Below are 23,293 nucleotides of genomic sequence, written 5' to 3' on the forward strand. Positions count from 1 at the left end.
ATCGGCCGACTATATACGATCCGCTACATATCTAATAATATAAGATGCGTGGCGCCACCTAGCGGACTGCGACTGAACTGCAAGGGTATATCAACTTCGGCTCCGCCCGAAGTAAGCTTTCCTTTCTTGTTTTTTTTCCCATGGAATCCAAATCGAATATTCAGATAAGATCCTTCTTTCCGGAATAACTATGAGTAGTTTAGTTACCATTTACTAGCCAAGTATTCCATGTAATTTTATTAATAATATTCAGAAGTATTTAAAAACAAGAAATAAAAGCTGTCTTGGGGCGAAGATTTGACTGATCAAATTTCACTATGCTATATAAAAGACACGGGTATCTATAAGCAAGATAGCTTGTGCAATTTTATTTACTAGTAAGGATGACTTGGAGCTTTCTCGCTAGGATACAGTGTCCAAGCCGTGTGTGCTGGGTTTCTTTTTGCAATACCAGGGAGGTCCATAAAGATTCTGGTAAGCCTTTCGGAGAGTTCGCAGAATCATCCACTGAAGGATGATCCTTCCCGGCTTGGGCAGCTGGCATTGTTAAATTTTTTTTAATATTTATTAAAAACAAGAACGGAAAGCTAACTTCGAGCTAAGTCAAAGTTGTTATACCCTTGCAGATAAGTGGCAGTATACATCTTAAAATTTAAATACATATATATTTTGTAGTGGATATATGTCGGATATATCATTATGAAGTCGATTTCTTATATTACTAACTTTAATTTCCAGCCTTCTATCTTCAAAAACACCAAAGTTTTGTCATTTTTATCCATTACGATTGGATTAGTTGGGCCAAAGTCTAGAATGTTCAACCCATCTAAATTAAATAAGCAACAAAGTGATGGCATTAACGATCTATAAGATATGGCTTCTATAAGATATTGTCGGCCGATTCCGGACTTTCCGACTTATATACTGCGTGCAAAGGATAAAATAAGTATAAGAAATTTAACGTTGCTAGGACATGCTTATATCGACTGGGGAGGTGACTCTGATTAAGAATTAAACACATATTCTATATAGTATACTGTATTATCGTACAGCCTTTCGACCAAAGCATACAAACCCCTCTGGTAGGGTATAGAAATTGTCTAAATGAAAGAGAAAATATTGAATTTATAATTTTTATTCACTTAAAAACGTAGCTCCAAATACACTTATAATTTTACGGTGTTTAATATATGTATTTATCTTTAAATGTATGTGTGTATGTGTATCGTTTATAATTATGTTTATAGAAACTCATATCGGAGCCACTCTACCGACAATGCACGAATGATAAGTGTGAGGCGTAGTTTGGGATTCGCCAATTGATGTGGTTCCGGATTAGTCTGGCCTAATCCAAAATAAGGTTACTATCTTGCCTTGACCAAGACCAGTGTTCGTATCAAAATGATGATTATTGTATAATTGGTTTTGGGTATATATTAATCCGATTCCTTTGCCGGCTGAATGTCTTAGCCATGGGTTGGTTGCTGCCTCCAGGATGCGAATGTAATTTGTTTGCTTGCTCGGTTTTCTTTTCTTTTCTATTTCTCTTCTTTTTTTCTTTCTGGGAAAAATTCATTTAAAAAGTTTCTGCTTTTTGTTTTGTTTTTTTTTCGTATTTTCTTTTGTGGTTTTGTAGCAGTGTAAAAACTAGAAATCTAACTGTAAAGATCATCGTCGCCATTGTCTCCTGGCGAGTTAACTGGCATGTTGTTGCCAGACCCTGAGGTGTTGGCGGCTTGACCCGGGAATCTATATTTTCAAAAAAATTAAATACAAAATCATAAATGAGCTCTCAATATTTAAGTTGAATCTTACCTGAAGTTCTGTCCAAAACCACGAGACTGCTGCAGAGTTTGAGCAAACATCTCGTATTTCCTGATGTCGTTGTCGGACACCGAACGGCGAGCAAACTTCATTGCCTCCTCGAAGTGAGCGCTAGTGATCTCCGGCACTGGATCGTCCTCGTCCATCTGGGATAACGGGGGAAAAAGTCAAAAATAGATGTTCATTTTCCTTAAACTAACGCGCAACTTACGTCCATCGCGGAGTTCTGGTTCTCGGAGCGCTCCTTCTCGCGACGAATCTCCGCCTCGATGGCCTGGCGAATGGCCAGTTTGCAGGCGCGCTGGCAAATCTCAGTAAGATCGGCACCCGAAAATCCCTGTGTCACCTTGGCGATGTAGGTCAGATCGACCTCCTTGGCCAGCGGCGACTTGCGCAGGTTGGCCTTCAGGATAGCCTCACGCGACTTGTCGTCGGGCAGCGGGATGTAGATCAGCTGATCCAGACGACCAGGACGCAGGATGGCCGGATCGATGATGTCGGGCCGATTGGTGGCGCCGATGATGAACACATTCTTCTTGGCACCCATGCCGTCCATCTCAGTGAGGATCTGGTTGATCACACGATCAGCAGCACCACCAGCATCGCCCATGTTGCCGCCACGGGCCTTGGCGATCGAGTCCAGCTCATCGAAGAAGAGCACGCACGGAGCCGCCGAGCGGGCCTTGTCGAAGATGTCGCGCACATTGGCCTCCGACTCACCGAACCACATGGTCAGCAGCTCGGGACCCTTCACCGAGATGAAGTTCGCCTGGCACTCGTTGGCGATGGCCTTGGCCAAAAGGGTCTTACCGCAACCAGGGGGTCCGTAGAACAGGACACCACGGCTGGGCTGCATGCCGAATTTCAAGAACTTGTCGGGATGCTCCACAGGGTACTGGACAAGCTCCTGCAGCTCCTTCTTCACGCTCTCGAGGCCACCGATGTCCGACCAGGTGGTATTCGGCACCTCAACCACCGTCTCACGCAGTGCCGATGGACTGGACTTGGTCATGGCATACCGGAAGTTCTCCATGGTCACGGCCAGAGAGGCCAGCACCTCGGCGTCGATCTTGTCGTCCTCCAAGTCGATGAGGTCCATCTTCTCACGGATCTGCTGGAGAGCTGCCTCCGAGCACAGAGAGGCCAGATCAGCGCCCACATGGCCGTGGGTTTCGGCGGCAATCTGCTCCAGGTCGACGTCCTCGTGCAGCTTCATGTTCTTGGTATGAATTCGCAGGACTTCCAAGCGTCCGGTAGCATCGGGAATGCCAATGTCGATCTCACGATCGAAGCGTCCAAAGCGACGCAGGGCCGGGTCGATGGAATTGGGCCTGTTGGTGGCCGCCATCACGATCAGGTGAGAGCTCTTCTTCATGCCGTCCATCAGGGTCAGCAGCTGCGAAACGATGCGTCGCTCCACCTCGCCGTGGGTCTTGTCACGCTTCGGAGCAATGGCATCGATCTCGTCAATGAAGATGATGGCCGGCGAGTTCTTCTCGGCCTCCTCGAAAGCTTTGCGCAAATTGGACTCTGACTCGCCGGCCAGTTTGGACATGATCTCGGGTCCGTTGATCAGGAAGAAAAAGGCGCCCGTCTCGTTGGCCACGGCCCGAGCGATCAGGGTCTTGCCCGTACCGGGAGGACCGTACATGAGGATGCCGCGCGGCGGCTTCACGCCAATAGCCTTGAACAGCGAGGGATGACGCAGGGGCAGCTCCACCATCTCTTTGATCTGGGCCAACTGCTTGCGGCAGCCACCGATGTCATCGTAGCCCACTGCATTCAGGGACTCTTCCTCCTCCTCACGCTTGATGGGATCACCATCGCAGAAGATCACCGTCTCGGGGGCGACAATGCAGTACGGCTCTGGGTCGGTGAGCACCACCTTGAACTCAATGGGACGCATGGCGGCGCGCACAATGAAGTTGTCGCCCATGTGGATGGGCCGGTAGGCCTCGAGGAAGTAGGGCTTCAGATAGATCTCGAAAAGGTTGCCGGTAACGCCCTCGGTGGTGTCATCGATGGGCAGAATACGGACCCTTTTGCCGTACTTGACATCCGGGCAGGACTGTACCGACACAACATCGGACAGATGGACGCACAGATTGTTGCGCACCACCCGGTTCATGCGGATCTTCTCATCGGGGCAGGTGTCGTCCGAGAGCACGATGCAGACTGTCTCCTTGCGGCGTTTGCCCTTCAGAATTACGGTGTCGCCACGGAAGAGCTGCAGCTCGTCCATCTTCGCCTGGAAGAGAGACAGCCGACCCGGTCAGTAGTAACCTGAAACATGATGACGTGGCCCAACCGAAAGAGCCACCTGAACAACTTACCTGCGACAGCGACACCACGGAGTTGTCATCGTTCTGGGCCTCCTCCACAATCAAACGGTTGGGACGGTCCTTACGCTTCAGAATCGCCGTAGCCAGATCATCACTGTGAACGGAAACAAAAGTAACGTTTGATTAGAAACGTCTCTGCTCGATTCCCAACGTTTCCCAATTCGAACCGCTTCTCAGAAGAGGCTTGCGGCTTCATCTTCTCGTCCTGCTCGCTGCGATACCCCTGCATAAAGTTTCTGGTGTCATCGTTGCCGTTCGACATTCTGCCTTTTTTTTTTTTAAATATGCTTGGGAACCCCCTTTATGCTATTCTGTAATTTTTTTTGTTCTATTTTTTGTTGGTCTCGATCAAGTTTTTTTTTTAAACTACTACCACGCAAAGACAAACAATGGAACTAAAACTCAAAGTAGCTCCACTGCCCGAATGGTTATGCCCGGCAAACTATGATTAGTTCCTAGAACATTTTTATTTCAACGCTGTGCAGTTACTGACAGCCATGTTTTGTTGCCAGCCACCTTCCAGAAACACGTCATGTTTCGCAAAGTTTCGAAATTCTACTACATATTCTGGCAGTGCAAATCAGGATGTGTTCCGTAGGAGTAATTGTATTTTGTTCTGAATCATATAGATTAATAGATAAGAGTTTAGGGGCGATTCAGCTTCGAGATTAGTGAGTTAACCATAAATAAAATAAAATACACGTTGGTTAGGTGGTAGGTTTCTCCTAAAACGGAAAATCAAAAATATTTCGTCTCATTTCCCCCCATTTTCTTGGAAAACAAAGAAGAGGTCTCAAGCACCACCAACAACAACAACTCCCAAAGTAACAGCGGCGGCACCAAAAACAACAACAACAACAGCGAGACAACACCAAAGAGCGCACTGCAATGGCGATTTTCTTTTCGGGTTTTCGGGCTGCTTGGCCTAGTTTTGCAATTGGTGCATCGGAAAAGCGGCGCAAGGATTACTAAGTAAGAGATGGATGTTGATTAAGACTTTTTCAAAATAGTGCGCTATCAACATATACTCGCATTGTCTGCGATGTGGCCCTCGCACTCATTTTCCCCCAGTTTTCGGGCCAATGACTGCGCAAAATTTAAGAGCTACGGCAGCAAATTCAGAGCCGCTTTGTCGGCGCCCATTTTCGGGGCTAGTACACTCACCCCTTTGAATCTGCCATGGTAAACTAGTAGTGGTTGAACTTTGTAACTTAAACGTAGAAATCGGCGAATTGGAAACTAGGGGTTCGGCTGCAATGCTTTCTGAAAAATCGGTCCAAAATCGCAAAATCACCAAAAGACGAGTTAGCGGTGGATGAGCTTCGATAGGTTGAACTTCAGTGTTGTAGCTGTAAAAAGTTTTTAAATTTAGTGTTGCAAAACAGTCGGTTATATCACATTTTGCCCCATCACTGAAATCTTGGGTGGTTGATAACACTAAAAACGGTGGACCACGTAGGTGACGAGTGGCACTCGTTATGTGCTTCTATTAAAATCCGAAAGATACATGAATTAAATTGTGCATTTTGTATTACATACTATTTATTTTAGACAAAATAGTAACGATTCTTTTGTACAAAGTGACAATTTTTTTTTATAAATTATTCAGTGTTGAGAAACATTGTAATGCAATTAGAACCGCTTTGGCGGCTAATTTAAACGGCAGCTTAAGAAAACAAACATCAGTATTTTTGATTCAAGGAAGAATCTTTATTCAACGCTTTGTGCAATACACTTATATAAATAAATATATATTGAATACAAAATATGCGTCTCTTTGTGTGGTTGTGTGTTAGTGTAAAACACCATGTTGCACAAATACTCAGAAATAAATGTCACGAAAAAGATAAACAAATTTAAAATGCGTTTATTTTTTAATTATTTTTGAAGTATTTGATTGTTTTAGATTTCAATTATTACGTTTTTTGTTAATTTTTTAAAATTTTTTTCACGGGTTGTGGATATGATTTGGTTTGCTTTTTTTGTAACTTTCTAGCCAGCATGCACAGACTGAAATAAAGAGAAAGGAATCAATATTCGTAAATCAAAGAATAACAGAAGTGTCTACCATAAAGTCTGGCAATCAACCATTTGATTTTTAATTGGATTCGGGGTCGTCTCCACCATCCGCTTCTTAAGTTTTTTTCGCTACGCTATCTCGTCAAGCGCTTCAATTCAAAGTTAGATAAATTCTGAATTTGAATTTGACCGTACAATTACACCGCCTCAGCCAGCCAACGACAGCTTGCAACACTGTTTTAGTACTATAATATTTAGTACTCAAAACTCTCGAAGGTTATTGGCGGTTTGAAACATGGATAAGAAAGGGAAGTAAAAAACCCGAAATATTTAAGCACTTTTAATATTAAATTAGTTTCTTGCGACAGATTTTACATTTTTATACCATTATTTGGTGTATGGTGAAGAAGAAATTTTTCATCAGCCGATATAAGCATATCCGTCTGCCTTTCTGAGTAAAGAATGATTCTTTACAAAAAATCAAGAATGATTCTTTAAGAATCTAATCACGATAAAAAAAATATAATGAATTATAATGAATTGTATTCTTTCAGATGCAAAACTTTATTTATTCACTATATGAACATATTACTAATCATTTATATGTATTTATAATATTTAAATCATTAATTGTTAAGTTTTCAATGGAAAATGGCGCTGTATGGATAACTATGGTATTCATAAGATGTCCATAATCTGGTCGATCCAAGGGCGCATAATGGCGACATTGATGTACACGGCCGGAATGCCCTCGAGACCACAATGCACGCCCCAGTTTACGATACCGGCTAGCTCGAACCGGGAAGGATCATCAAGCAGTGGGCAGGCAAGGGGTCCACCACCGTCTCCCAAGCAGGAGTCTTTGTCCTTCTCTCCGCCGGCGCAGAGCAGGCTCTCGTGCAAGCTAAACGGCGACCCAATAGCCCTACTTATCTTTTGCTCACAGATCCCAGCAGGAACCACTGGCACTTCGATTTTCTTCATGACATGCACGTTATCTGTGTCCTCAAACTTTTCCCGACCCCACCCGTTGGTGATGCAGCGGGATAAGTCGAATCTCTGATCCGGCGACGGCAGGCAAACGGGATATACGTGAGGCAAGCGCGATAATGGATGCTGGAGTAGCAGTATGGCAATGTTGTATTGAGGATTTATTTTGTCAAATTTTTTATGGGGTATGATCAGCTGGATGCCAGCCTCCACACTGGCGTATTTCTCGGTATTGGTCGCCATATCCCATTCGCCGGCACGTACCTTCAGTGAGTTCTGGTTTTCTCCGATCACATTGGAGGCGGCCGTGATCACCAAGTTGTCGGCGATCAGGGATCCGGCGCCCTTGTAAGTATTGTTAAGAGTCATCAGGGCGACCACCCAAGGAAACTCGCCTTCATGGGCGTAGGTTTCGGAATCGATGTAGAATGTCAGACCATTAGGGTTTCGTTGTCCGCATTTAGTGGGTACTGGCACAGTCTTCTTAGTTTCTTTCGTCTGAAAAGACTCGTATTACTGATAAGCCAAAATTTTTAGCTGATGCTCAATTCTTACAATTTTATCATTGGGGCAACAAATTTGGGTGCTGGAGCACTCTAATTTACTGCTATGCTCTTGATACACTCCGACGTACTTTCCAGAAGCCTGATGGACCTCCCCGTAATTGCACAAAGAACGATCAACACACGACTTTTCGGATGAGCCGTCGCAGAACTTTAGGCGACCTGCCTGGGCACCGGCCAGAAAAAGGCACATGATCGAAACGAGAACGGAGCGAGCCATGTTCACTAGTTAATAACTTTGCACAGACTGTCTTGCTCATATAGCTTTATATAGCTATATAAATTGACTCATGGATCGGCTGCCATTACACTATGGGGCATTTGACCACTTTTTGTGGCATTAATTAATAACTTAAAAAGTAACCAACATTTTTAAATTCTGTTTTTGGAATTAAGTTTATGATAATAAAAGGAAGATATTTAAAAAAAAAGAGGAGTGGTCTCGCCTTTTTTTAACAAATTAAAAATTTTTTATTTTTTATTTTTTAAAATAAAATTTTTTTTTTTTTAAATTATAAAGTTTATTGAAAAATAATGTAATTTTAAAGAAATGGGCGTGGTCCCACCATTTTTGTTCGCTGGATAACTTCTAAAAGAATATTTTCCAGCTATTGTTCTTGGTCTTCGTTTTCCAACGCCATATTCCACAAATGTCCGATTTTTCCATGATTCAAAAAATTTTTTATGGTTTTAAGTTCTTTATCTGATCTTTTAAGTACTTATTTTCTTTATTTATCAAATCCTTAGATTCCTTTATGAACTCTAACTTGCTGTTTCACAATGTGAGGTTGGGACCTAAAAAGTTAAATTTCAGAGAAAGTGCGCAAAAGTGCACTTCTATTTTAACAGAGTATAAGAAGAATACAATGCTCTACGACATGTAACAAATTCTAGAGGTGCAAAGTGCTGCAATCACTTTGTTGCTCTATTTAAAAATTTAATTTCACTACCGGATTTTAGTTTTTTTAGGTTACAACTTACACAAGATTATTTGGACGTCACAATCAACACATATTAAAAACCACGATTATTGGACTCCATTCCAAAAACAGCACTTAAATTGCAAATTTTCAAACTTTTTCCACTTTGAACCTGAACGACAATTTTTCACTTTTGCAACTCGCTTTTTTATTGGGAGAAACAGCTGAATTCAACAGCTGATTGTTAATTAGTGGCGCCATCTATTACATTTATATTTATGAAACATTAAAGATTGGCCATTTTTCTATACATTCCAATTAAAAAAAAGGAATATTTTTAACTTTTAAAAAATGGGTTTTGGCCAGAAAAAGTGGTCAAATGCCCCATAGTGCATTATGAGTGTATTGGTGAAAATTTCACAGAATTGCCCTAAAGAGAAGTAATAACATAATATTTTAATCGCATTGCTACAATTTATTCAAATTAAAAACCTTACAATAATATTTCTAAGAATATATATATATATAATAATTCTATAATAATATAATTCTAAGAATATATATATTATAAGAATTTTTTTTGCGTGTCCCATTTAGTCCTAATTTAGTGAACCATATTTTTTTACTTTCACCCAAATTGTTCCCAAACTTTAATGATTTTTGCTAAATTTCTTGAGAAAATGATATAATTAAATTCTTCGGCTATATAGTAGTGCCGAAATTTCTTCGGCCACGCTACGTAGGTTCGTCACCTATTTAGACACTCAAGTTATAGAAATTGATGAAGCCTGCTCGTCAGAAATCGTCAGAAAATAAAGTTCGACGTCAGTTAAAAGGAGCCACAATAATACCACAAATAAAGGAAATAAAGGAACTTACATGAAAGTCTTTAGTCTAAGATGTTAAAACTACTTATCAGCTAGATCAATACATGGCACCCCAGCCTTCCATGTGACCCTTTGAGGGCGATAAGTACGCATTCTCAAGTTAGGCTTCAAGGGATCGGTCGTACACTACATTATTTATTTCTCTATGAGGGTTCGATCACTTAAAACTCTATCTTTAAGTATTTTTTTTGTGTTTAATGATTGTAATATTTGCACAAATTATAAAATATATGAAAAAAGACATGAGTCGGTTGGTAGTCGGCATATCCCATAGTCCTTGAATTCCATGTAGAATGTCAGACCACTATCCTAGATGAGCCTTCTGGCTTTATTTGCAATTAAAAACAAGAAAGGAAAGCTAACTTCGGGTGAAGCCGAAGTTGATATACCCTTGAAGTTGTGCCATTTCCGATCGTTCAGTTATATGGCGGCTATTGGATATAGTTAGCCGATCCTTATGAAATTTGGCAAATCAGATTATTTTGTCCATAGTAGAATCTTTGTTACCTTGTCCCATCTTTGTAACTTAAAAAACACCATAGTTATGCCAATTCCGATCGTTCTATGACAGCTATAGGATATAGTCGGCCGATCCTTATGAAATTTTGTAAGATATTTTGGTCAAATATAACATGTGTGGAAAGTCCCAACCCCCTAACTTAAAAAACACCAAAGTTATGGCATTTCCGATCAATCAGTTATATGGCAGCTATAGGATATAGTCGACCAATCCCGGCCGTTCCGACTTATGTACTACCTGCAAGAAAAAGAAGGATGTTTCAACTCGATAGCTCTAAAACTGAGAGACTTGTTTGCAAAGAAACGAACAGACAGACGGACATGCTTATATCGACTCAGGAGGTGATCCTGATCAAGAATATATACACTTTATAGGGTCGGAGATGTCTCCTTCACTGCGTTGCACACTTTTGACCAAAATTATAATACCCTCTGCAAGGGTATAATTAGTTTTTAGATTTTTTGAATACATACCCTCCTTTATCTTGAAAATATGTCCTTCCAAATAAAGAACACAAAAAATTAATCCAAATAATTTTTTAATTTTAGATCAAAGTTTAAAGCCTGCCGGATGATGCTCTGTTCCTTTTACTAGATTACCTGGATCGTGGAACTCAGCTCAAGATGATGCGAGTGCATTCGCATTTTTTGAATATAGTCCACAGTTTTGGCGTTTCAACTGAAAAAATATGTTGATAGTAGAGCCAATTGTTCTCGAAGACTTAATTTTGATTTTGAAAGAATCAGAACAGAACAAACAATCAAACAGAGAAAACTTCGTGGAAAAATATATATATGTAACCCAATTTCAATGATCAGCGGCTGGCCACCCGAAACTTTCAATTAAAGGACTCGAATGTGATAAAACTAGATCAGTCTTTGCCCAATGTGAGTTTGCCTCTGGTAGGTTTAACTAATCTGGAGTTACTTCACTGCGACAGCTCAGAAATTAGTGCTTGGTTTCTTGACAAAATACATTTTCTGGTCAACCGCAGAGAACTCAACATAAGTGACTATTTGCATGAAAACGTAGCCAGAGATCTACTTGATTCCCCATCAGTAATTAAATTAATTCAATCATTGGCTTTAGCTTCTTATTGTACGATTCGACTTGGGTATGTCATTATTGTACACACAGATATCCCAAATACTAAGAGACTTTATTTAAAGAGCTGCGTGATCAGAAGCCAAAATGATTTCTATTCGCAAATAAAAGCATTAAAAACAACAGAATTTATATGCTTTGATTGCTGTCAGTTTGGGTTTTATGTCTTCAGGTAAAGACATTGCCTAGGATCGCATTGCCAAACTAAATCTGTATATAATTGAGATCAAAGTCCTAGTATTCCTATAATCATATGAAGTAAGTTATGGGGTAGGTCTATCGGTATTATCATTAACTGAAGCAAATTGTTTTATTTTTTATGATAGCTGCCAAGTTGATTGGAAAGTGGTGAACTTCCAAAGGAGCTGAAAGTCGAGTACAATCATGAGCCTTTCCTCATTCAGTTTGAATAAAAATCAATAATACCTACGCTTGTTAACCTGACATAGAATTAAATAAAAGACGCATCCATTGTCTCTTGCATGAAAGTTGAATTTTTATTTAATTTGCAGCCAATGAATTCAATAGTAATTTCGGTAGATTAACTTATGCTGTTTGATTTTCCAACTCCCACACCATCCTCAAATACCAGGCAATAATTCTTTCTTGAAATGCGCGCGCCAATATGTTTGAAGGGAAAATAATTTCTAAACGAACTATGAACCAAAAACTGTAATTATCCTTGGCAAATTTTGCTCAATTAAATAGAGTGTGTGTGTGTGCTACTTCGAATTATTGCGAGGTATTCGGGATAGTTCAGAGTCGATTTAATTCTATTGGTATTTATTGGTAGACACATCTGAAAACACTTAGTAACTAGGTATTGATGTCGGCTTTAAGATTTCGTAGAGTTTTTGATTTTGGTTTTCGAATAGTTCGATTGTTAGTTTTATGGAAGTAAAATATTGTGATATCTGTGTACAATAGTTATTCGCCTCTTATCTTAACCAATGTATGTCATTATCGTTAATCGTTTGCATTTTTTTCATTTAAGTTTAGCTAATTACTTTTTACCCATTTTTCCCGAAAGTAGTTTGCTCTTCAAATGTTACATTTTGTCCGCATTTTGGTGGCGAACGTTTTTTGCTTAGATTTTATATAATATGCCAGCTTATTCAAAGAAATCCTCGATACATAATAACCGATAATAGTACAACAGTTTTATTAATTTGCGTTTCATTAATATAATTATTTTTTACGTTGTTTACCTAGTTGGGGAGGGGCTTTAACAATTAAAGTTTAAATTTAATTTAAACCGTCTTCCTTCTGCTCTCTGATAAGTTACCATGCAGTATTGAATCTATGAATATTACAGCTTAATACGATGCTCAACAAATGTGCTTAAGCCTAGTTAATATGCATAGCCGATAGCTAATCCTTACACACACATTAAATGTCGCCAGATAGCTTAAATATTAAATATACAATACGATGATCGAGTACTTGCTTCAGTTATAACGATTCCAATGTCTTGGTTCCCAAATCCCAAATCCCAAACGCCCAATCTTGACCCCCCAAACTCGAATCCATTCTTGAAGCTGAAGAGAGCGATAGAGAAATGGAGCTCTAACACCTAACATATGTACATAGCTATGAGTTATACGTTAATAAGTCAATTCACGTCAAGTTGGAAAACACATTAAAAGTATTGGTAGTAGATTGCTCTATATGCGTATTATCCTAGTTATGTCTGGCTTAACATCTAGTTATTTTGATTAGATACTTTTGTATTTGTATTGTTGGTGGCATCGACATCTCACTATTTGCCACAATGCAACACTTCACTTTGCTTCTAAAAACAGTCTCCACTTGGCTCTATAAATTTAGCTATGACTAATACGTAGAATACATTAGCATTTGGGTTAACATAAATTCAATCCCCTATTTACAACTGCTTATCGGCTATGGCTTATAGACTAGAGCGCCTTGTCATGATCATTGTCCTTAAACGTCCTTGGAGTTTTATTCACTGGGCTTCTTTGGTATACAATTGCGTTAATCCTCCTGCTCCCAATCTGGTGGTATAGCCGAAGAGGTTAGATCAACATCCGCTTGTTGGCTTAGCAGAAGCGTCTGCAAAAATAATCCAATTTACAAGATTCATTAGCAGTGCCGAGGAGCAAACTTTTTGCATTCACGGAAAAGTTCATTGAGATGCTAAGGCGGCCAAACTAAGTAGAAATTTTCGAAATTAATGTTACTTAATTTAACTTTCATGTTGCCTTTGGTAATGGAAATGAAAATGAAAATGAATGAATGGCAAAGATTTAACTGCTGCCACATGCAGATGTGGAGGAGCTCCTCCGTCCTCCATTCTTCATCCTCCATCCATCCATCCATCCCGCCCTCTAAATGCATTGCAAATGGTAACTATTCAAAACTTGTGCGCCCGTCTTTGTAGATAAAATCCAGTTTGGGTTTTGGTTTTGGCTTTTCGGGGGGGCGTTTAATTCTAATGGCCCATCTGGCTGCATTGACCGAAATCAGGGCATGCAGATGACAGGTCCGATAAAGGTCTGATAAAACTTTTCCTTTTGAGTGCCCCCCAAAGTTTTTCTCCCGCTTAGCGGCTGACGTATTGTTTCCAGTCATCAGAGAGTGTTTGGCTCAAAAAACATAAAAAACCGAAACAGAAACAGAAACAGAAACTCCTTCTAAAGCTGCACTTGCGACCTCTTCACTCAGCTCAAGCAATATCCATTTCGGTTCGGGGCTAAGGGCTCGGTGCTTTTAACCCAGAACTGGGAACTCGTGTATTGAAAATTGAAACTTGCCAGCCAGACAATAACATAAAAGAGAATTTGCAATTGCGTGTGCGTCAAATCGATTTGATTCAAGAGGTTTCCCATTGCCCACGGCCACCGGCCGATCCGGATAACACAATAACAATAACAGTGATGCACTCGGAAAAGAACCATGGCAGAACGGACGGATACTTTTTTTTTGCACATAGTAGGTTAGGACTCAAGGATCATAGTCCTTATTTGTTTTTTAATTGTTTATGATTTCTGTATTCATGTTAGATTCTTTTTGGGAGATGACCTTCGGTGCTTTGCAGACTTTTGACCAAAATTATAATACTTATAAAAGCTAATAAATGAAAAGAAAATGCCAAAAATCATTAATATTGTTCTGGCTCTAGTTCAAAAGACCAACCTTCGCCTCTTCGCATGCACTATCTAGAGTTTCCCGCTGCGGTAGTGGACTGGTCGGTGGCCGCCGAAGAGGATGCGCTTGAAGGCCTGCCGGAACTCCGGGCTGAAAATGGTGTAGATGACCTGAAAGAATAGAAAGTAAATATCATTATATTAAGCTATAAAAAGGAATTTATACAACATTTCCTACAGAATAGGTGTGTGTTCCACAACAGTTAACCCTTTGAGTCTAGACTTACGAATTTGGTTTTAATGGATCAGTTATTTTAAGCAAATTTATTGTTTTACGAGTGATTTAATGACTAAAAGTAATTTGGTAAAAAGTGATGCGATTATGTTAAAAATCGATTAACGTCGGGGTCAATAAAAGCATAGCTGGATTAGTTTTGAACATGGCACGTTTGTGGGTAGTTTGCCTCGGAACCTGCCTTTTGTGGAGTGTGGTACGTACGTTTGGATTGAAAAGCTCTAATTTTAACTATCCATCTTTCCCCCAAGTGCGAATGCCAGTTGGTGTACAAGCTAAAAAACCTTGCCTGTGAGCCCAACCCAAAGTTTGTGTCGAATGCCAGTTGCAAGTTAAGGGCTATTAATTGGAACAAGTCGGTGGCGAATGTGTCTTGTTTTTTGCACGAAAAAATCTATCCAACTGTACGCTATTGGAATCAACAATTTGAGCTGTAGCTCCTAACTGAGACTCTATGTTCTATAGGTTCAAGTGCAGTTTTTTAAGAAGGACTATACCAATCAGTTTAAGCCTTTTTTGGTCGACGTGAAGATGAACATTTGCGATGTGATTCAAAAGAAGAGTTACTTTACCTATGGAGTTATCCTCTGGAAAATTTTCAAAAAATTTTCTAAAACCGAACACATTTGTCCGTTCTATGTAAGTTTAACAAATTGTTTTAAGAAATAACTTAAATTGACCGAATTTTTATTTTCAAGGATGATGTTGTAGTTCAACAAGGCTATTTAGAGTCCGACCTAATCCCACCACTTCCCAAAGGAATCTTCCAATGTAGTCTAACATTCTGGAGCAACGCAACTACTCCTGAGAATTGGGGCTCAGTGAAGATCTCATTGGAATCAATGGATATGGTAAAGACCAAAAAGAAATCAAGATTATAGGAGACATATTTACTAGAAAAGCACAAACAGTTTTTCGTCTAATGGTTTCTGGTGCACATTAAATACCTATAAACACTTAATGGCTTGTGACCCACAGAAGCTTTGTTTTGAATTAATCTTTTTAATCTAAAAAAATTTAAAAAACTTCCCTAAACGCGTCCCATTTTAATTTAAAATATGTTGTAATGTTATGTCATTGGACCGTTTAATTAATAAACGTTTATTTGATATGAGAAAAATGTTGTATGACAGTCATTATAAAAAAAAACGATTAGAGATTTAGTGTATTTTTTCCATATTCCCAAAAAAAATTTTGCTTAGTTGGTTGAAACAATATGTAAGAATTTGAATAAAGATCTATTTTTTCGAAATTAAGTCCAAAGTGGTCAGCATAAAATGTTTCCAGTGTCGAAAGACTTACCGGGTTGAGGGTGGAGTTGAAGTATCCCAACCAGAGGAAGAGCGACGCCACGCTGTCGCTAATCTGACAGGCAGCACAGAGGGGCATCGTTAGGGCCATAACGAAGAAGGGAAGCCAGCAGACCACAAAGGCACCTGTGATGATGGCCAGCGTCTTGGCCGCCTTTCTTTCCCGCTTCGCCTCCAGAGTCTCCTTGCGCTTGTTCACCTTTTGCATGGGATTGGCGATGCTGGACAGCTGATGCTGCTGTTGCTGATGCGGATGTGGCAGTTGCTGCTGCTGCTGCAGCTGCTTAGGGCGTGACTCTGGGGTTAGGGGGGCAGGACTGGTGGATTCGCAGAGCGGATGCGCCTGGTTGCAGCTCGTCAGCGTGCTGGTTTTAGCCGTCATCGGACCGGCGGAGGGGACCACTGTAGCCATCGGAGCCACTGGCGGTGAGGTGGGCGTCTGCGGCGACAGAGCCGATATCGACGTAATTGTGGTAGCATTCGACGTACTGGCCCCGCCACCACCCCCGGCTTTGGCCGATTTCTGCAACTGCTGCACTTGTTCGAGCTGCTGTTGCAGCTGCGGGTCCTCCAACACCTCCACCCCGTTGGTCTTGCACTGGTCCTCCACCTCCATGTCGTCATGCTCCTCGCCGCCTTCGGTGTCATTTGGTGTTGGCATTGCTGATGTTGCGGTTGTGGCTGCCATGCCCTCCTGGTCCAGTTCCTCGTTCGCCTTACCATTCTGCTTGCCCGAACTACCAGCCGCTCCATTGACAGCGGACGCAGACTTGGCGGTGGCAGTGGCGGCGACGCCTGAGGACGACGAAGCGGAGGCCTTGCCCTGCTGTTTGGCCAGGGCAACCAGGTGCGAGACAGTGGCTATCTGGCTGCCGGAAGTGCTCGGCACCTGCAACGAAACCAATGAGGGCTGTCATTAGCTAGCCTCGGCTAAGAGCGATAATTAAAATGGACTTTGAATTAGCTTAACATTTTAAATACTTTTCTAGTGCTTTTATGAAAACCTTCTTTTTAGCATAATTTAGGGCATATGGAACTCATTAAATTTATTTTTTTATTTGAATATCTAAACTTATAGCCTCTTATAATCAACATACAAAGAGGCACTGCCTTATTGCGTACCACTCGAGGGAGATAATTTGGTTCTTACTTTAACAAGTGGTTAAGAATAGTTAATTTAAGGTTAGAGGAAGAACACTGTGAAAAAATATGATAGAGGCTATTGAAATTCGAGCATAATACTCTAAAAATTGGACCACGTTGATCTTAAATCGAAATAAAGGGCAAGAGTTTTCAGAGAGCCTATATGAAACGTAAAAATTTGCTTTTTCTGCCAACTCTCGAAATCCAGAATTTTTTCATTTTTCAATTCAAGACAAAACTAACACTACTTAAAAATTGGTGTATGTATATAAGGTAAGTTCTACCCTTCACTACCAAGTCATTTTGATCCACTCCCAGCTCCAAAAATAGCATCTTTCTGTAGCATCAGTTTAGCAATTTTTTTGAAAAAGGACCAACTATTCCAAAGGCCAATTTATATTTAGAAAACTCCAGGAGAGGAGTTATAGGAATTTGTATTAAGGTTGTCTGCTGACTGTTTTCAGTGACATGTTTCGATGCAGCAAAAATATGCAACATTTTCATAATCTTGTTTAGGAATTTACTTTATGAATGTGCCAAATAAACTAACAGATTCGAAATAGAATCTATAGTGGTATGAGGATAGAAGAGAAGGCTACCAGGTATCATTCTGACTTGTAATCTCCACAGTAGTCGTCCTTTGATGTTTTATTTTTATGAAGGCTGCCCCTTAGAATTTTTTTTCCTATGAGTGCTTTTTTTCTTCAAGAGAATTCTCTATCCGAGCTGAGCTAAGTTCGGGTTGTATTTACCAAGTATACCTCCTAATATACTGTTTCACCTTTCACTTCACATAGCTATTACTTTACAATTTGAATACCTTTGGCGCCAAAGACCTATTGTATTTTTCAAACTAAGATCCAAATTCTGTACGGCCGGAAAAAATTTCTGATACTTCTGGTTCTCAATTACAACCTCAAAATGATTACAGTACAACGGGTTTTGGTCGGCTTCATTGAATTGCTTCCTCTGAATTAGCATTTTAAATCAGTAGCAATAGCAGCATTGCATTCATAAATTTATATACTGCTCGTCAATTTTGATGGCGTTGGGGCCATAAATTTTGGTAAATGAATAAAATCAGTGTGTAAATATTTACTTTCGTTAAGCTCGTTGGCCATTTGGTGGTTCTTGCCCCTCCCAACCGCCAAGCGTTCCCCATTACCGTCATTTTTATCAGACCTTAGCCAGTCGGAAAGGCTGCTAGTCTGCTGGCCAATTTGTCGGATGTACCTTGTTCATACATTTTTGGGCAGGAGCCGGGTCCTGCTAACGGCTTGTCTAGCACTAAAATTCCCATAATCACCTGTAATTTGAGCCGGGCCGTAGGTGTGCTCCGAGCGGAAGTGGCCGCAAAGTGCTAAACTGAACTTTACGTGTGATAAATTGTGTCTACTTTGCAGCTGCCGCTATTTCTGGGGGCATAAAGCTAGGGATGGGCTGGAGAGCAGAATGCGATAGTTCGCTTTTATTCGCTGGATCCTTAATTTTTCGTTATTTATTTGATATTTCTCACTGTCACGAATTTAATCTTTTACTTTTTTATAGCCTTTTACTTTGGGCCATCGCCTTTTTCGGGAAAAATAAGCCAAGTTCAATTAATGGGCTGACCAAATGAATTTTATGACTGTAATGCTGCCATAAATTATGAAACATATTGTGGGGGGAGCGCATGTAATTTGTGTCTCAGTAAGGACATTCAAATTCGACAATGTAAAAACCCGTAGCCATTCCGGTTACGGGAACAAAGGACAATGCAGGATAAATCTCCGTAAGGAGAGCCAAGCTCCTATCAAATTCAATGGACTTTGGCCAATTGTGCAGAAATACAAAGTAACAAAAGAGTGACCACTGTGCAGTGGACACGTGTGTGGATGGGCGGGTGTCTTTGTCATGGCCCAAATCCAAACAAACAATTCGATTTTGATTCAATTCCTGCCCCCAGCATTTTTAATATTATGTTGCGAGGAGCCAGGCAGGCATCCAACGAGAAAAAAGCAAAGCAAATTGAAGCCAAACCGAAAGACACATCAACAACAAAGCAAAGGGAGGTAGTTTAATTTATTTGAGGAACAAGTACTGTAGTTTCATTTAGATACCTCCGGAACAATGGCGAAATATAGATAAAAGTTGAAAGGGAAAGTATTTCCTCTCTGATTGCAATTCGAGAGGTATTTCACTTTCTTTTTTTTTCAATTTGCACCCGGTGGAAATATTATTTTTCCCTCTTGTTTCGCTTCAGTAATTATACAGGTGCCAACAATATACTACAATCCCTACCTTTGTTGAATAGTTTCAGTTTCGCCATTTTGTATTCTCTCTTCTTGTGTATTTATACCCGGCACTCGTAAATGGAGTAAAAGGATCCGTGCGAATTTATAAAGGGTAGAATGATAAACTTATACATATCTTATATATAACTTATATATATAAACTTATATTTTTTGAAATATTTGTGAAATTAAAGCGTTTTTAGTTATAATATTTGGCAGAAGTTTGAACAACATATGTATTTTATATAAATTGGAAATTGAAAATATAAAAACTTTGCGGGAATTCGAAATATTCTTCATCAGCATCAACAAGTAGACATCAAGTAGATATAGCTACCGTAGATATAAGTCCGTCAGTCCGTTTGTCTATAAGATTGAGAGGATATCATTGACTATGTATAAGAGATAGAGGTATGAGATTTTGTATGAGAACTTCTATTATTTTTAGTTTTTAGAATGAATTTTTTTTTTTTAAAAGAAAGTTTTATGAAATAAAAGCTTTGTGAAGTGCAAGAATAGAGTACCGAGTATCATAAAGTTGGAAAACTAGCCGGAGCCAGGAAAGAAATGCTATTTTCCTATGCTTTTTTCAATATATTCTTATGTATGATATTTTATTTTTCTGTTTGAATAAGCTGGGGACTTTCTGGTCATATTTAACGCACACACAACTACAATAATAAATTTATATATTTGCTTGGGGGCTTGCGTGCGAGTGAGTGTGAGTGCGGGTGTGTCGGTGTTTGTTTATTTATTTGGCTGTCCACTTATTTGCCCAGGAGTGACTGGAAGGGGCAGTGGCCCAAAGAAGAAAAAAAGGAAGCACTGGAGGTGTGTGTGTGTGTGGTAGCCATTCCCGAGTAAATATTTAATCTCGGAGCCAAGACTGCGAGAAGCCTTTTTGGAGCGGGAGGATTCTGGCCAAGCGAATGGAAACGAAAGCTGTTAGCCATAAGCCATCAACATATTTTCCTCAATTACTCAAGCGTATTGAGTGCCTTGTTAGGCGGCCCAGAATCTGAATCTGAATCGCAATTGGAATCCACGGGTCAAGAAGCCAAAGGCCCCAAGCCCGACCTCATACACTCCTGTTGCTGTTTTGTTTTCATATCCTTACAGAAAGTATCTTGTTTCATCGAATCAGTTTTTCATATTATTCTTTTTTTTAATATTATTATTATCCTTGAATTGGTTGAAAAAAGTGAGATAAAAGTATAAATTAAACAACAAAAAATATCAAGGATAGAGCATTTGCTACTTCGGTTACTATCCGACCATTTCCTGTTTTCATTTGAATCTCTCTCCGCCGAATTCCCTTTGCTTTTGTCTCCTGTCGGGGGAAAACGAAAGCGTATCCTTGTCACAGCTTATATTTGACTTTGCTATTACTTAACCGGCACGAACCTGGCGATTTCGCCTGGCACGCCTCCTTTGACCTCTGTCTCTGATTCTGTTTCTGTTTCTGTTTCCAGTCCTTCCCTTGCGCCGGTCCCCCGTGACCTTTGACCAATCGAGTCGCCTGTGCTTTGCCACCTCGTTTCGACTAGTAGTCCAAAAGGTATTGGCCCCGGCCTGTAGCAATGCAAACAAAACGCTGAAGCGATTTATTCGGTCTCTGCTCTTTTATGACTTGCTTTCGCCCCTTCGCTTTAATGTGTGTTATTATTGAATGTGTGGCCCAGCTCGGATTATTTTTCAGCCATAAAATCGCTGGCCGAAAATTGAAGTACATAAAATGCGGCTAAATACAAATTTTGGAGCTTGGTTTCCCCTCTTCGGCCGCTTTGCCATTTAGGCCTTTCCTCCCCCAATAAACCGTAAGCTTTGCCTGCACTTTATCGCTGACATTTGGTCGAGTCGAGGGTAATTCTCCAGGATTGCCTGGATTTATCCTTGAGGGCGCCGGTTTCTTAGTCCAGCACTCAAGGCGGCCGTTACAATTACCAATTGGACATTAATTTCCTAATTGATAGGTTTATGAAGAGGTGTTATTCGGATATTTGAATGCCAATTAAAAATTAAAATTTAAAGAATGATGAATTCCACTGCTGGGTGAGTATAAAGGATTATCTTCCGAGACTGTTCAATCTCTTGCCTAGATGTCTGCATAATTTAAGCACACCTCCAGAAGTTCGTCCCAGAAAGTCGGAGAAAAGGTATTTCCGCACCCTCAAGGCCTGGGGTCATTATCAACAAATGTCGCCCCAGGAATTCTCAAGTGCATATTGCTGCGATGCCAGCTGGCCTAATGAGACATTAGCCGGGAAAAAGAAAGGGGAACGGGATGCTGGAGAATGGCCCTGAAAACAACACTCTGAAAAGGTAGCCAAGAGGAAAAATCATTTCAAAATCCCCAAAGGTGAGAGTCTGGCAAAGGGCATATGGTAGTGGGAGTTTCATAATAAAGAGGGAAATGAGCTGAACTCTACGGTTGGGTTTATTTCTGGTCAGCCTATCTGCTCTCCAGTATCCGGATTCGTATCTGTCCGTATTTTCGAGTGTGCCGGGGCTGGTGGGGCTGCTGGGGCTGCCGGAGTGCGTGTGCATTCAGGGAACAGGAAGCAAAGCCTCGGCTCAGATCGTTGGGCACATGTCAGGCGTTATGAAATTTGGTTTAAACCCAAAAATGCGCATTGTTGGTTCAAAAGGTGCACTTCAAGAAACTTTTCACTTTTCCGTTTTTGGTGTCTAGGGGGACAAGAGCTGTGGTGTTTATAGGAATGGTTTCAAAGCATGTTTTTAATATTCAATATTAAACTAATGAATTAATCCCAACAGTTTAATTTAATCTTTAGTGTGATTTTTACTTTATCACAAATTTGTGATAAATATAAGACATATTTTTAAATAAATATTTACTTATTAAGTAATGTATACTGTTGTATTATTTTATAAAGTAATCAATTTGGAAGGTGTTTTTTGTAAATATAAAAATTTGTATACGAACAAAGGGACAACTTTTAAAAATTAAATTATGCAATTTAACTTTTAATTAAAACTTTTTCTTTTGATGCAGACACATACCTCGATGCCGGCCCGACTCTTGCTGTCCACATTCGAGCTGCTGAACTCGGTGTCCTCGACGGTGTTGACCGTGTTTGTTGAGTTGCCGTCGACGAGGCCCAGAGCCCTGCCCCCGGATCCGGCTCCAGCACCGGCACCGGCTCCGGCTCCACCAGTGCTTCCGGCCTTGGTCTTGGCCGTGGAGAATCTGCCAAGGCGTAGACGCAGTCGATTAAGTTTCGTATCTGTTGCCGCACCTCCGTCCGGCTGAAAGAGAGAGACAGATGCAAACGGGAAGAGTGAGAGGTGGCTAGAGTATCTGGGCGATAAAGTTTTCTAGTTGTATCTGCATTGATTTTTCGCCTTTGACCCGTGTGCATGGCTTCGAATTAAATTCATACTTCTTCGCACAGCATTAAAATGAATAACAAAGGCCGGCCGGCCAGAGCCGAACCAAAATTTACATTTTCGACTTTTTGTGCTGCCTTACGCTTCAATAAACCGCAATTTGTACGCATATCTAAAAAAAAAATTGGGGCAAAAAAAACGGGAAAGTTGAAGTCGAACCGAAGGATCCCATCCGATCCGATCCTCTTTTTTGTGTCCGCATTATTGTTCTCTTGCTACCATATGCATATGTAAGTGGGTTGCGTCCCGTAAATAAATTGTGTGTATTTGTAACAGTCACCCAGTCAGCCAGTCACCCAGGAGCAAGTATCCTGCCACCCACGAGGCTATCCTGCCGGCAGACTCAAAATAAATTTCACGTTTGACTGCTCCCAGCGCTTGACCCCTTTGATTTTTTGTTCTCAGCCGCGTATCCTTTTTTTTAAGTATCCTGTAAGGGTAGTGTATTCAGTTTGTATTTTTTTGGAGGACGATGAACTTTCTATTTTGGGAATAAATCAAAAGAAAAAATAAAAAATATTCTTGGAACAAAAGGACATGTCTTTAGATATTTGTCTCTTTTTTTAAATTATTTTATAATTAGCT

At 40.5% G+C, this 23,293-nt stretch overlaps 4 protein-coding genes and 1 long non-coding RNA gene across 10 annotated transcripts in view; 2 read left to right on the forward strand and 3 right to left on the reverse strand.

Annotated features, from left to right (window-relative positions):
* Positions 1-1,119: 1,119 nt before the first annotated feature.
* On the reverse strand, positions 1,120-5,514 carry LOC6494000 (transitional endoplasmic reticulum ATPase TER94). Of its 3 annotated transcripts, none has more exons than XM_001961129.4 (5): positions 5,331-5,514; positions 4,158-4,260; positions 2,036-4,072; positions 1,816-1,970; positions 1,120-1,749 (listed from the first exon to the last, which is right to left on the reverse strand). In XM_001961129.4, exons 1-5 carry the CDS (start codon positions 5,345-5,347, stop codon positions 1,656-1,658), a joined length of 2,406 nt encoding a protein of 801 aa, XP_001961165.1. In that variant the 5' UTR covers positions 5,348-5,514; the 3' UTR covers positions 1,120-1,655. The 3 variants fall into 3 exon arrangements, with proteins under 3 accessions (XP_001961165.1, XP_014762520.1, XP_014762519.1); XM_014907034.3 differs by lacking the exon at positions 5,331-5,514 and adding an exon at positions 4,334-4,567 and having other exon boundaries at positions 1,816-1,967; XM_014907033.3 differs by lacking the exon at positions 5,331-5,514 and adding an exon at positions 4,334-4,566.
* Positions 4,722-15,685, forward strand: LOC6502586. Of its 3 annotated transcripts, none has more exons than XR_006507313.1 (5): positions 4,722-5,138; positions 10,614-14,771; positions 14,823-14,975; positions 15,037-15,210; positions 15,270-15,685. XR_006507313.1 is itself a non-coding variant. In XM_032450087.2 (5 exons), the coding sequence occupies exons 2-5, from the start codon at positions 14,717-14,719 to the stop codon at positions 15,450-15,452; spliced, it is 561 nt and encodes a 186-aa protein (XP_032305978.1). In that variant the 5' UTR covers positions 14,322-14,462; positions 14,517-14,716; the 3' UTR covers positions 15,453-15,685. The 3 variants fall into 3 exon arrangements, 2 of the variants coding, with proteins under 2 accessions (XP_032305978.1, XP_044571774.1); XM_032450087.2 differs by lacking the exon at positions 4,722-5,138 and having other exon boundaries at positions 14,322-14,462; positions 14,517-14,767; XM_044715839.1 differs by lacking the exon at positions 4,722-5,138 and having other exon boundaries at positions 14,442-14,767.
* LOC6493999 (phenoloxidase-activating factor 2) lies at positions 6,734-8,000 on the reverse strand. Its single transcript, XM_001961130.3, has 2 exons — positions 7,731-8,000; positions 6,734-7,673 (listed from the first exon to the last, which is right to left on the reverse strand). Exons 1-2 carry the CDS (start codon positions 7,956-7,958, stop codon positions 6,864-6,866), a joined length of 1,038 nt encoding a protein of 345 aa, XP_001961166.1. The 5' UTR covers positions 7,959-8,000; the 3' UTR covers positions 6,734-6,863.
* Positions 11,641-23,293, reverse strand: part of LOC6493998 (5-hydroxytryptamine receptor 2A) — a 66,158-nt gene continuing 54,505 nt past the window's right edge. Inside the window, exons 8-11 of the mRNA XM_001961131.4 lie at positions 22,322-22,567; positions 15,874-16,770; positions 14,326-14,447; positions 11,641-13,242 (exon numbers count right to left, since the gene is read on the reverse strand). Coding sequence (XP_001961167.1) covers positions 14,349-14,447; positions 15,874-16,770; positions 22,322-22,567 — 1,242 coding nt within the window. The 3' untranslated portion in view covers positions 11,641-13,242; positions 14,326-14,348. The remainder of the gene's footprint in view (positions 13,243-14,325; positions 14,448-15,873; positions 16,771-22,321; positions 22,568-23,293) is intronic.
* Positions 17,186-22,763, forward strand: LOC26513987. Of its 2 annotated transcripts, none has more exons than XR_006507314.1 (4): positions 17,186-17,297; positions 21,271-21,349; positions 21,429-21,656; positions 22,314-22,763. It is a non-coding gene; the product is annotated as an uncharacterized LOC26513987 (long non-coding RNA). The 2 variants fall into 2 exon arrangements; XR_001408791.3 differs by having other exon boundaries at positions 17,190-17,297; positions 21,426-21,656.

This window comes from Drosophila ananassae, chromosome 3L (genome assembly GCF_017639315.1).
Source record: "Drosophila ananassae strain 14024-0371.13 chromosome 3L, ASM1763931v2, whole genome shotgun sequence".
In the NCBI taxonomy this organism is placed as follows: domain Eukaryota; kingdom Metazoa; phylum Arthropoda; class Insecta; order Diptera; family Drosophilidae; genus Drosophila; species Drosophila ananassae.

Excerpts from the sequence above, each read along its gene's own strand:
- LOC6493999 (XM_001961130.3), bottom strand. The coding sequence starts at position 7,958 with ATGGCTCGCTCCGTTCTCGTTTCGATCATGTGCCTTTTTCTGGCCGGT. Across the intron at positions 7,674-7,730 it reads GTTGCCCCAATGATAAAATT|ACGAAAGAAACTAAGAAGAC; the intron begins GTAAGAATTGAG and ends GAGTCTTTTCAG.
- LOC6502586 (XM_032450087.2), top strand. The coding sequence starts at position 14,717 with ATGGCACGTTTGTGGGTAGTTTGCCTCGGAACCTGCCTTTTGTGGAGT. Across the intron at positions 14,976-15,036 it reads ACGAAAAAATCTATCCAACT|GTTCAAGTGCAGTTTTTTAA; the intron begins GTACGCTATTGG and ends TATGTTCTATAG. Across the intron at positions 15,211-15,269 it reads AACACATTTGTCCGTTCTAT|GATGATGTTGTAGTTCAACA; the intron begins GTAAGTTTAACA and ends TTTATTTTCAAG.
- LOC6494000 (XM_014907033.3), bottom strand. The coding sequence starts at position 4,428 with ATGTCGAACGGCAACGATGACACCAGAAACTTTATGCAGGGGTATCGC. Across the intron at positions 4,261-4,333 it reads CAAGCCTCTTCTGAGAAGCG|TGATGATCTGGCTACGGCGA; the intron begins GTTCGAATTGGG and ends TTCCGTTCACAG. Across the intron at positions 1,750-1,815 it reads GGTTTTGGACAGAACTTCAG|ATTCCCGGGTCAAGCCGCCA; the intron begins GTAAGATTCAAC and ends TTGAAAATATAG.